General features: G+C 43.0%; 1 protein-coding gene across 1 annotated transcript in view; it reads right to left on the bottom strand.

The window, feature by feature from the left end:
- Nucleotides 1-4,145: 4,145 nt before the first annotated feature.
- Nucleotides 4,146-11,330, bottom strand: part of Psmd12 (proteasome 26S subunit, non-ATPase 12) — a 20,564-nt gene continuing 13,379 nt past the window's right edge. Inside the window, exons 8-11 of the mRNA XM_005350433.3 lie at nucleotides 10,819-10,931; nucleotides 8,699-8,873; nucleotides 6,704-6,781; nucleotides 4,146-4,671 (exon numbers count right to left, since the gene is read on the bottom strand). Coding sequence (XP_005350490.1) covers nucleotides 4,462-4,671; nucleotides 6,704-6,781; nucleotides 8,699-8,873; nucleotides 10,819-10,931 — 576 coding nt within the window. The 3' untranslated portion in view covers nucleotides 4,146-4,461. The remainder of the gene's footprint in view (nucleotides 4,672-6,703; nucleotides 6,782-8,698; nucleotides 8,874-10,818; nucleotides 10,932-11,330) is intronic.

Below are 11,330 nucleotides of genomic sequence, written 5' to 3'. Positions count from 1 at the left end.
AAAGATAAATAGGATTGTTTTGTTTTTCGAGACAGGGTTTCTCTGTAGCTTTGGAGCCTGTCCTGGAACTCCCTTTGTAGACCAGGCTGGCCTCGAACTCTTTGTAGAGCAGGCCGCCTGCCTCTGCTGGGATTAAAGGCGTGCGCCACCACCGCCCGGTCATGGAGACACTTTCTAATGGTGGATCTGTGCAATCATTCAGAACCTGACACTGCAGGCTGTCACCAAAAATGAAACCCAGAGTAATGTCAGATTATGTGTGCTGGCAGATCTTTACCTATTCAATTTTACAGGAACTTAAAACTGCATTAGGCTCGGCAGTGAAGGGCATGTGTTGCTTTTGCAGAGGACCTGGAATTGGTTCCCAGCACACGCGTGGTGGATCACATCAATCTATTACAATTCCTTAAGATCTGACACCCTCTTCTAGCCTCCATGGGCACACGCATGCAAGTGGTATACATACATGCATGCAGGCAAAACACTTTTATGTGTAAAATACAATAAATATAAATTAACAAATGAAATATATATGCACACACACACACACGTTTTTCGGGTTTCTCAGTGTAGCCTTCACCGACCTGGAATTTAATGTATAGACTAGGCTGGCCTTGAACCCACTTGCCTCCCAAGTGCTGTGATTCAAGACATGTGCCACCACTGCCCGGGTATTAAATTGTTTTTTGTTTGTCTAAGAAAAAGAAAAAGATTTGCTAGAAATAAAGGGGCTGGAGAGATGGTTCAGTAATTCAGTAATTGCTTTTCCAGAAGACGCACTTGGTTCCCAGGATAAACTCCTCTAACCCCGATCCATGGGATCTGCCTCTGTGAGCACCCACATGCATGTGAAGTCATCTTTCTCTCTCACACACACAACCTTTAGAAAGTACAGATGAAAATCATATGATTTGCTTTATATATTAAGAACTGAACTGAGAAGACACCTTTTAAGTATGAGTTTATTCTCTGGGTTTTCTTAAAAATCCACAAGTTAGTGTTTTTATTGTTGCATCCAGAAGTTGAACAAACTTAAATATGTACTTTTATATATTTACTACCCAAGATATAACTATGGCTTTCATTTTTGGTTTTTTGAGACAGGATTTCTTTGTAGCTTTGGAGCCTATCTTGGAACTAGCTCTGTAGACCAGGCTGGTCTTGAACTCACGGAGATCCACCTGCCTCTACATCCCGAGCACTGGGATTAAAGGCGTGTGCCACCATCGCCCACCTTTTAACTATGACTTTTGAAGATCATATTTTTCAATGACTTGGTAATAATCACTTTTTTGTTTGGTTTTTTTGAGACAGGGTTTCTCTGTAGCTTTGGTGCCTGTCCTGGAACTAGCTCTTGTAGACCAGGCTGGCCTCGAACTCAGAGATCCGCCTTCCTCTGCCTCCCGAGTGCTGGGAATAAAGGCGTGCGCCACCACCGCCCGGCTAATAATCACATATTAATTGAAGGTCGTGACTACAGAAACAGCTATTATACTCTAAAATAAAAACCTGAACTATATGAAAACACAAACTGACTCATTAAAGACTCCTAGGGGCTGAAGAGATGGCTCAGAGGTTAAGACCACGGACTGCTCTTCCTGGGGTCCTGAGTTCAATTCCCAGCAACTACATGGTGGCTCACAACCATCTATAATGAGATCTGATGCCCTCTTTGGGCCTGCAAACATACAGACAGAACACTGTATACATAATAAATAAATGAACGAACGAACGAATGAATGAATGAAGCTTAAAAAAAGTTTTAAAGACTCCTGGGTAATAAGCTAGTTAGTGGAAGTGACAGCAACTCTACTACAGTGTGCTCATATTTAAACTAAAATGCTTTGTTTTTTTGAGACAGGGTTTCTCTTTGTAGCCTTGCCTGTCCTGGAATTCACTCTGTAGAAAAGCTAGACTCTGGACCAATATAGAAGGATTTAGATTCTGAATAACTCAAACTGAAAACCATTTTTTAACATTTATTGTGTGCATATGCCACAGTGTGTGTTGTCAGATGACTTGAAAGACTTGGTTCTCGGGGCTGGAGAGATGGCTCAGGGGTTGAGAACACTGATTGTTCTTCCAGAGGTCCTGAGTTCAATTCCCAGCAACCACATGGTGGCTCACAACCATCTGTAATGAGATCTGGTGCCCTCTTCTGGGGTGCAGGTATAACACTGTATATATAATAAATAAATAAACCAAAAAAAAAAAAAGTAAAGACTTGGTTCTCTCCTTCTACCATGTGGGCCCTGGGGCTTGAACTTAGGTCCTCAGGCCTGTCAGCAGAGCCTTTGCCAGTTACCTTGCTGGTCCAAAATCTCAAATTTTGATGACCTTCTGCTAATGAACTTTTCCTAAACTGGTAACTGCTTAATATTTGACAAAAAGATGCAAGTCATTTAAGAGCAGCTTACCAATTTTTAGTTACAAACGGTGCCAAATGTCATACACAGCTGGCCAGCTGAGGGTTGGCAAGGCTTTCAGTGTTGAGTCCCTCCAGACAGATGAAGCTAGATGTCATCAACCAGTTCCAACTTGCTGATGAGAGTCAGCAATGCGAAGTGATTTATAGCGTTTCATGCACATAAAAACTAAAGCCAGTACCTTAGTGCTACGTAGTAGGAGCTTAGTGGGCTCCTGGAGTCCCTCAAATTGCCAATTTTGCTTTATAAAAGATAAATGACATAAGATATTGACGTTACCAAAGCATTAATTTCCCAAGTACTAATCAGATTACTTTGGTATGTGACACAATGACTCAGGACAGAAATACCACAGAGAACCCACAACTGTCCTTAACTGAGGGATCATGAAATAGGACAATTTGGTGACCATAAATGGGATATGATGAGAAATGCCATAACTAGAGTATGTTTTTCTCATTTGGACTTTTTCAAAAAACCATGTCATAATTCCTTCATTAAAAAAAAAAAAACTTTCTAACACTGTTTCATTTTTCTATTTTCTCTGAAATAAAAAAAACTTCCAAAAATTGCTTATACTAATTCATCTCAGATGTTGACAGTAAAACTACTTTTGTCTCAATGCTATAAAAAAAAAACCCTTAAACCATGTTTACTATGAGGGTGGCCTTAAGCTTTCAGTCATTCTAAAGTAATAAAAAGCAATTAGATTATCGAGAACCAGGTCATGCAACTGAAGATCCTATAGAGAAAATAAATTTGGAATGTTAAGGACAGAACCAGACATGAAGCCTGGAAGCAGCCACACAAGAGTGACATTTTGTGGGACCTGTCTGGTGGCACAGGCCCGTAATCCTTGGCCAGTTTCTGCAGGATTCCAAGTTCAAGGATTGCTGGGCTAGAGTGAGCTAAAGGCTAGCCCAAGCAACTTAGTGAGACTCTGTCCACATACAAAAAGGTGAAAACCTAAGGCCAGATTTATAGTTCATGAGTAAGTACTTACCATACGTGTGAGGCTCTGGGCTGGACTTCAGGTGCAACAAAAATGCGTAGGTGCCAAACTTAAGTTCATACAAAGGAAGTGCCGGGAAAGGATGAAGAGCCCTACCCCAAAGCACCACCAGGATAACGGCCTGTGCCAATGCGGCTTCATCTCCTTGGTTAAAAACTGGTCAAGCTGGGCTTAAGAGTGCACACCTGAAGCCTAGCTCCTGGGAGGTGGAGGCAGCAGGAAAATTGGGAGCCTAAGGTCATCAACCATGCATATCAAATTTCAGGTCAGCCTAGACTACATAAGACCACCTCAAAACAAACCTGAAAGCAAACAAGTAGGAGGGGCATAGTATAATCAAAGTACAGTGATTGACATTTGATTATGGGACTGGAGATGAAGCTGAGCTGTGTAGTGCTTGCTTAGCATGTTAGCCCAGGCTTCAATTGCAGCATCACCAGTAATCCTAGTATTTGGGGAGGAGAGGAAGGAGAAGCCTAAGTTCACAGTCTTCATCTACCACAGAGTGTTGTATTCTGTGAGAGGACTCCAAATGCACTTTGGCCGTACTTCCTGCCACAGTACCAAATCACAAAGCACATCTCCATGCAGATGATCCTTCCATGTTCGATGTTGGTTTTTATTCTAGTAAGTCATCAACAGCTATGACACGATTATTTATAAACATTTGTTAAATCACCATCCCTCCAAGCAGAGGCAACTTCAGGAGCCAACACACACCCTATTTTTATTGCCATGTAGTTGTCAGGTGAATAAAAACAGATGGCAGGAACTTACTCAAGTGAGCTGAGACACAAACCTTTCGTCTTCAGACACTGGAAATGTGGAACATCTTTCTACCAATTGCAAAGCAGAGTTAACATGAAACCAGGGAAAGGAAAAGGCAGAGGAGGCTCAAACACATTCACTATCTTAAAATTTTAGAAAAAAGCGAAAAGTAAGAAAAAAACCAGCATATACACCATGAAAACAGTCTTTCTTTTTAATGACCTCCAACTGTGTCTTTTCTAAAAGCATCTGGCCTCACTGTAGGTTGTGTATCATCTCCTCCTTGGCTATGAGGTGTGTCGTTTTGTTAACCAGAGACATCAGCGAGTTCAGTTTCTGAGACCAGTCATTTAATAAATTATTTGGATCCTTGGGTCTCTGGAAGTTGATGACTCCAGCCAACCTGTCTACTTTAGCAAAGATGGTCTTGTTAACGACTAGATTCGAGAGGAACGCCTCTGACTCCTGTGAGAGACAAACAAACTGGATCAAAATGGATAATAGAGACATCTGAAAATTCTTCACCATAAATACACAGGCCAAGGTCACTGACAATCCGTTACCAACTGCTGACTGTAATGACGTACTTACAACACCTGATCATCTAGCACATGAACCCTTAGATGTGCTGACAGCTCCTAGCACTAGGGAGGTCTGATGTAGGTGGGTCTTCTATGTGTTACTTTCATTGGTTAATAAAAAGACTGCCTTGGCATTTGATAGGACAGCAGCTTAGATAGGCAGAGTAGACAGAACAGAATGCTGGGAAGAAGGCAATGAGGCAAACGCGATGAACGTAGGTTAGAATCTTCCCAGTAAGCCACCACCTCGTGGTGCTACACACATTAATAGAAATGGGTTAATCAAGATGTGAGAGTTAGGGCTGGAGAAATGGCTCAGAGGTTAAGAGCATTGTCCTGAGTTCAATTCCCAGCAACCACATGGTGGCTCACAACCATTTGTAACGAGGTCTGGTGCCCTCTTCTGGCCTTCAGGCATACACAGACAGAATATTGTATACATAATAAATAAATAAATAAATATTAAAAAAAAAGATGTGAGAGTTAGCCAGTAAGAGGCTAAAGCTAATGGGACAGACAGTGTTTAAATGAATACAGTTTGTGTGTTGTTATTTTGGGGCATAAGCTAGCCAGGTGGCCAGGAGCCAGGCGGCAGGAACGCAGCCCGCTGTTCCTTCTACAGAGGTCGAGGCAAGATTAGGAGTTGGAGGGCAGTCTCCAACAATGGAAATGTGGTATATTTCTGCACACAGGCGCACACGCGCACGCACACACACCAGTCTCCAGAGCCAGGGCTGAGTCTAAATGTGACCCTGCAGATTTAATCCTGGTGGTAATAATAGGGAAAATGGCTGGCACCAACAATAAACTAGCTCCTCCCCTTTACAGTCCTTCCCTCCATTTTTCTCTATAGCGCTGAAGAGTCACACGTAAGGCCTCTTCCAGGCCAGGCACACACTCCACTAATGAGCTGGATCCTGACCTACAGTTACCTCTTCAAGGCTTTATGGTATAGTTGTTTCCAGAATGCTAGGTGAGAACATGCGCTTTGCCACTAGGCAACTACAAGGCCACAGACAAATGATGCTACTCTGGCATCCTCTTCTAAAAGAACTGACCAGCCAGTCAAGAGGGAAGCCTTTCAATTCTGACATGTGCTGGCTCTTCTTTTCAGATGAATTATTACAATAGCCACTTTGCTATGACAGAATGGCTTCTGAGGCTATTAATCCTATATCTTTTTTTGTTTTTGTTTTTGAAAGCATGGCCCTATGTATGCCAGGCTGGCCTCAAACTATGTAGCAAAGGGAGGCAATAAACTCCAGATTCTCCTGTTCCCCAAGTGCTGGGATTACAGGCATGCTACCTCCTGCATCTTTTTGTGCTGTCAACATACACACAAATGTGACCACAATTACTTCCCCAATTACCCTGGAGCCATTTCATCGAATTCAGTCAAGTCTTCCTCACAAACGTTCTCCATGCATTCTGTCTTTGTGGCCCTCCTAACATTCTCCCACCCCCCCTCTTTTTTGAGACAGGGTTTCTGTGTAGCCCCAGCTGTCCTGGAACTAGCTCTTTAGACCAGGCTGGCCTTGAACTCACAAAGATCCACCTGTTTCTGCCTCCCCAGTGCTGGGATTAAAGGCGTGCGCCACCTCCGCCTGGCTCCAACATTCTTATTAGACTCCGAGACCTCTAAGTGAAGGTCTAGCTAGCAAAAAATAATATTAATATAATTTTGGCTATACTTTGGTATTTGAGATAGCTGGGACACTTTAAACTACCTAAATTTTAAATGAAATAGAAAAGCCAGGGGAACTGGTGCATGTCTGCAGTCCAACACCTGGGAAAATGAGGTAGGAAGGAGAGAGAATATAGGGAGTTGGAAGACAGTCCGAGGTAAGAATCCATCTAATCAAGTAGATGGACAGTAGTGATTGACACACAACACATACAACACATCCAGTACTTACATCCACAGAGAGGTCCAGAAGCTGTGCCATCCTTTTCATTGTTATCCGAGTGTAGTACTTGGCCATAATCCTGATGTTCTGTCAGAGGACACACACAACAGCGGTCAGTAGGGTTGAAAATCCAGCTGCTTACATATCCAGGTAAGTTTACTGGCAACATGGAACTTAGAGCTTCTGCTTTTCCCATAGCTCCCCCGTTAGAAAGAAGCTGGTTCTAAATGTCCTAAGAAACACTGAACCCGAGGTAAAGATTGGCTTCTGTAGTTATTTGTGAACTTAGTGTTTTACTGATTGATCATTCACTTATTGAGACAGTGTCTCATTCATTCATTTATTGAGATAGCATAGCCTTGGCAGTTCTGGAACTCCATGGAGACCAGGATGACCTGTATAATAGAATTCTGCCTCAAAACAAAAACTTAAACACTGTATTAATGACACGAATGGTTTAGATGCTATCTATAACCCTAGCATCTGGGAGGTGGAATCCAGATCTACTATATAGTGACCTGGAAGGCCAGACTAGGCTACACCAGACCCTATCTCAAACAACAAACACAAAGAAATCACATTTTCTAGGGGCTGGAGAGATGGCTCAGCGGTTAAGAGCACTGGCTGCTCTTCCAGAGGTCCCGAGTTCAATTCCCAGCAACCACATGGTGGCTCACACTCACAGCCATCTATAGTGAGATCTGGTGCCCTCTTCTGGCTTGCCCACACACATGGAAGGAATGTTGTATACATAATAAATAAATATTTTTAAAAATTACACTTTTTACTTTCTATGGGAAATAGTGAAGTTAGACAAAGATTCTCTTATTATAAACACCAGTGTCCTTTCAAAACGCCAAGACTCACTGGGGGAAGAAGTGAACTATGAAGCAGGCATCTCCGCTGTCCATCAAATCTAAAAGTAACACGAGCCTCTGGAAAGCCTGAGGTGCTCTATATTCTCAGCTCTACCTTTCCTTTACTCTTTGAACACAATCAATGGGCTGATTCATTGAGAGTCTCTTATAGCACACGCTGACCTCAACTTTACTGAGGATGGGCTGATCCTAGTACCTCTTCCTCTCCCATACTGGAATTACAAGTGTGAGCCACCATGCCTGCCTTTAAAATTTTGGACTTTAAAGCTGGGCAGTGATGGCACACTCCTTTAATCCCAGCACTCAGGAGGCAGAGGCAGGGGGATCTCTGAGCTTGAAGCCAGCCTGGTCTACAGAGCTAGTTCCAGGACAATCAGGGCTATTCAGAGAAACCCTGTCTCAAAAACAATAACGAACAAAAATATTTTGGACTCCTGTGGGATTCTCCCAGAATGAAAACTGCTCACAGCTAGTTACCTGTTCTGTTTCTTCTTCTTTTTGAGAAAAGGTTTCACTGAGTATTCCTGACTAGTCTGATCTAGCTATATATCAAAGACTGAACTCAAATTCATGGCAGTCCACCTGCCTCAGCTTCTTGAGTGTTGGAATTACAGGAGTGCAGGAATGGGTTACTACACCTGACTAGTTATCTGCTTTGTAAACAAACAAACAAACAAACAAACAAAAAAAGGCGGAAAAACAGGCAAGCAGGATAAGATAAACTCTGGCTCGCTCTGGAAAGGCTGAACGTCTGAAACAGGTTGCTATCTCTACTACAGTCTGAAGTAAAGAGCTAAGAACACAGGGTCTGATGTCCTCTTCTGGCCTCCACAGGAGTTGCATGTGAAACACATACAAAATAAAGATTAAAATAATAAAAAATGCTTATAGATGGGCCTGGTGGCTCAAACTTGAAATCCTAGTATATGGGAGGTGGAGGCAGAAGGATCAGTGCAAATTCAAGGTCACCCTGGCCTGAGTAGTGAATTCAGCAGGGCTGCCTGAGACCTTGTTTCCATAACCCCTTCAACAAAAAGTAGAAGTGGTCTACGTTCAAATTCTTCCACTCTTAGTTCTAAGACAACCCAAAAGGTAAGCTGAGAGTCAGTCAACTCCTGATTCTTACATGTTCCACGACTCTGTTCTTCAAGTCTTTCCACCTTTTTTCACCTTCTTCTGTAGAGCTGAAAACATCAGTTGCCGGGGTCTCAGGGGAACCCTTCCGTAGCTCCACCCCATAGTCCTCGACTAGCGTGGACCAGCGCATCAGCTCCATTGTGGTAAAAAGCTTCAGTAGATCCCTGCAAAGTGCAGCACCACAGTCTTTCAGATCTGCCCAACAGGCTCAGTGGTATTAATCCCGTGTCGCAAGTCTAAGCAAGTGCTCTCCAACCAGAAACTTCTTTATCACATTTATTACTTGTGTGTGCACATGTGTGAGGGTGCACGCATTCCACAGTGCACGAGTATGTCAGAAGACAATCTGTGGGAGTTGGTTCTTCTTCCACCATGTGCTTCTGGGAGTGAGCCAAGGCTGCCAGGCTCAGAAGCACCTTTACTAAGTTATCTTGCAGGCCCCAAACCCAAAACATTCTGAGTGCTGCCATGATGTCACAAGTGAAAAATTTGTGGCCTCACAGATTTGAATGTAGCCTGAAAAGTCTAAAATGTTAAACTGTGACCAAGTATAAAAAAGTGAGTCATCCGGGTGGTGGCAGCACACACCTTTAATACCAGCACTCGGGAGGTAGAGATCTCTGAGTTCGAGGCCAGTTTGAGTCAAGTTCCAGGACAGCCAAAACTACATAAAGAAACTCTGTCTTAAAAAACAAAACAACCCAACAATAAAAATCCCCCCCCCCAATATGAGTTCTCACAGGAAACATGATTCAGAACTAGGAACAATGATGAGACAGTCACAATTCTATCTTCTGATGGTTAAACTAAAAAGTTAAAATCTAATTATCTTCTGGCAACCTGTGTAAGGTACAGATGAAACGTTCATGAACCTCATTCAAGTTTAGGCCACAATCTAAAATAGCATGCAAAGATTTTGAAATCTGAAAAACATTTCATGTCAAGCATTTCATTTAAGAGTCTCAGCTTAGCCGGGCGGTGGTGGCACATGCCTTTAATCCCAGCACTTGGGAGGCAGAGGCAGGCGATCTCTGAGTTCGAGACCAGCCTGGTCTACAAGAGCTAGTTCCAGGACAGGCCCCAAAACCACAGAGAAACCCTGTCTCGAAAAACCAAAAGATAAAAAAAAAATAAAATGAGTCTCAGCTTGATCAATGACAGATTAAAACTAGCTAAACAAAAAAATCCAAGTTTTTAAAAATTTATTTTATGTACATTGGTGTAAAGTTGTCAGATTCCCTGGAACTGGAGTTACAGACAGTTGTGAGCTGCCATGTGGGTGCTGGAAATTGAACCCAGGTCCTCTGGAAGTGCTCTTAACCACTAAGCCATCTCTCTAGCTCCCAAAAATTCAATTCTTGCTACTTTTATTTAGTAAAACATTTGTCAATTATTATGCTATCCCCTGTAGCCCGAAGAGCACCCTTCTATCAAGTATGTTCTCCTTACTGAACTGTCAGTCTCTGAGACAGCTGTAAGCACACTGGCCAAACAAAGAAGGAAAATAGCTCTTTAAACAAAAGCCCATCTGCCAGATACTGTGGCGCATACCTTTAGTCCCAACACTCAGGAGGCAGAGGCAGGCAGATCTCTGAGTTTGAGGCAGGCCTGGGCCTGGCCTACAGAGTGAGTTCAAGGATAGGTGTGCGTGCGTGCGCGCGCGCACACACACGCACACATACAAACACACACACACAGCAGCCTATTACTTGAAAAGAAACATGTCTGTTTACATATGATATGCTCCAAATCACATACACATACACACACACAAAGCAGCCTATTACTTGAAAAGAAACATGTCTGTTTACATATGATATGCTCCAAATGGACACACTCTTGAGAATCATGATGTCCAGGCCATTACTGCTGAGCCCTTTAAAGATGAATATTAGCTAAAAGCCGCTAAGCCAGGTTTGGTGAAGGACTCCCACTAGCGGAGGAACTGAGTGTCAAGCAGGCCAGACTCTCACTACATTAGTGCCTGCAGCAGCACTAACTCTGCAGTATCACAATGAACTGTTTTCTCTACTCCAATCTAGCAGCAGCCACGTGCACAGGTGGAGGTAAGCATCTTGAGTGGATTTTTACAGCGACACCTGCACTTACTTGTATTTGGGAATTTCTTCCAGCTTCTTGTCACTACTTATCCGGTGAACCAAATCTGACTGCTCATTGTCAAAAGGAGCCAGGATGACATACAGAACAACGCTTTTCAGAGCCTAAGAAAGTGGTAAGCAACAATTCATGTGTAACTGGAAACATAATGGGATTGAGCACAAAGTGAAGACTGAAAGAGTTCTGTGTTCTAATTTTTATTTTAAACTCAAATAGTCTTAGAAGGGGACAGGCATGGTAGGGCATGCTTTTTAATCCTAGTACTCAGGAAGCAGGGGCAGGTGAACCTGTGAGTTTGGTCTACATAGGAAGTTTCAGATCCTGCCTTTAAAAAAAATAAAATAAGAAGAAGAAATTAAAAGTCCTACAAGGAAGCTGGGTAGTGTGGCGCATGCCTTTAATCCCAGCACTTTAGAGGCAGGGACAGGTGGATCTTTGTGAGTGTGAGACCAGCCTGGGCTACAGAGCGAGTTCCAGGACAGGCTCCAAAGCTACCGAGGAAC

Source organism: Microtus ochrogaster, chromosome 7, assembly GCF_000317375.1.
Source record: "Microtus ochrogaster isolate Prairie Vole_2 chromosome 7, MicOch1.0, whole genome shotgun sequence".
Lineage (NCBI taxonomy): Eukaryota > Metazoa > Chordata > Mammalia > Rodentia > Cricetidae > Microtus > Microtus ochrogaster.
This window is presented reverse-complemented; position numbering and strand designations above follow the sequence as displayed.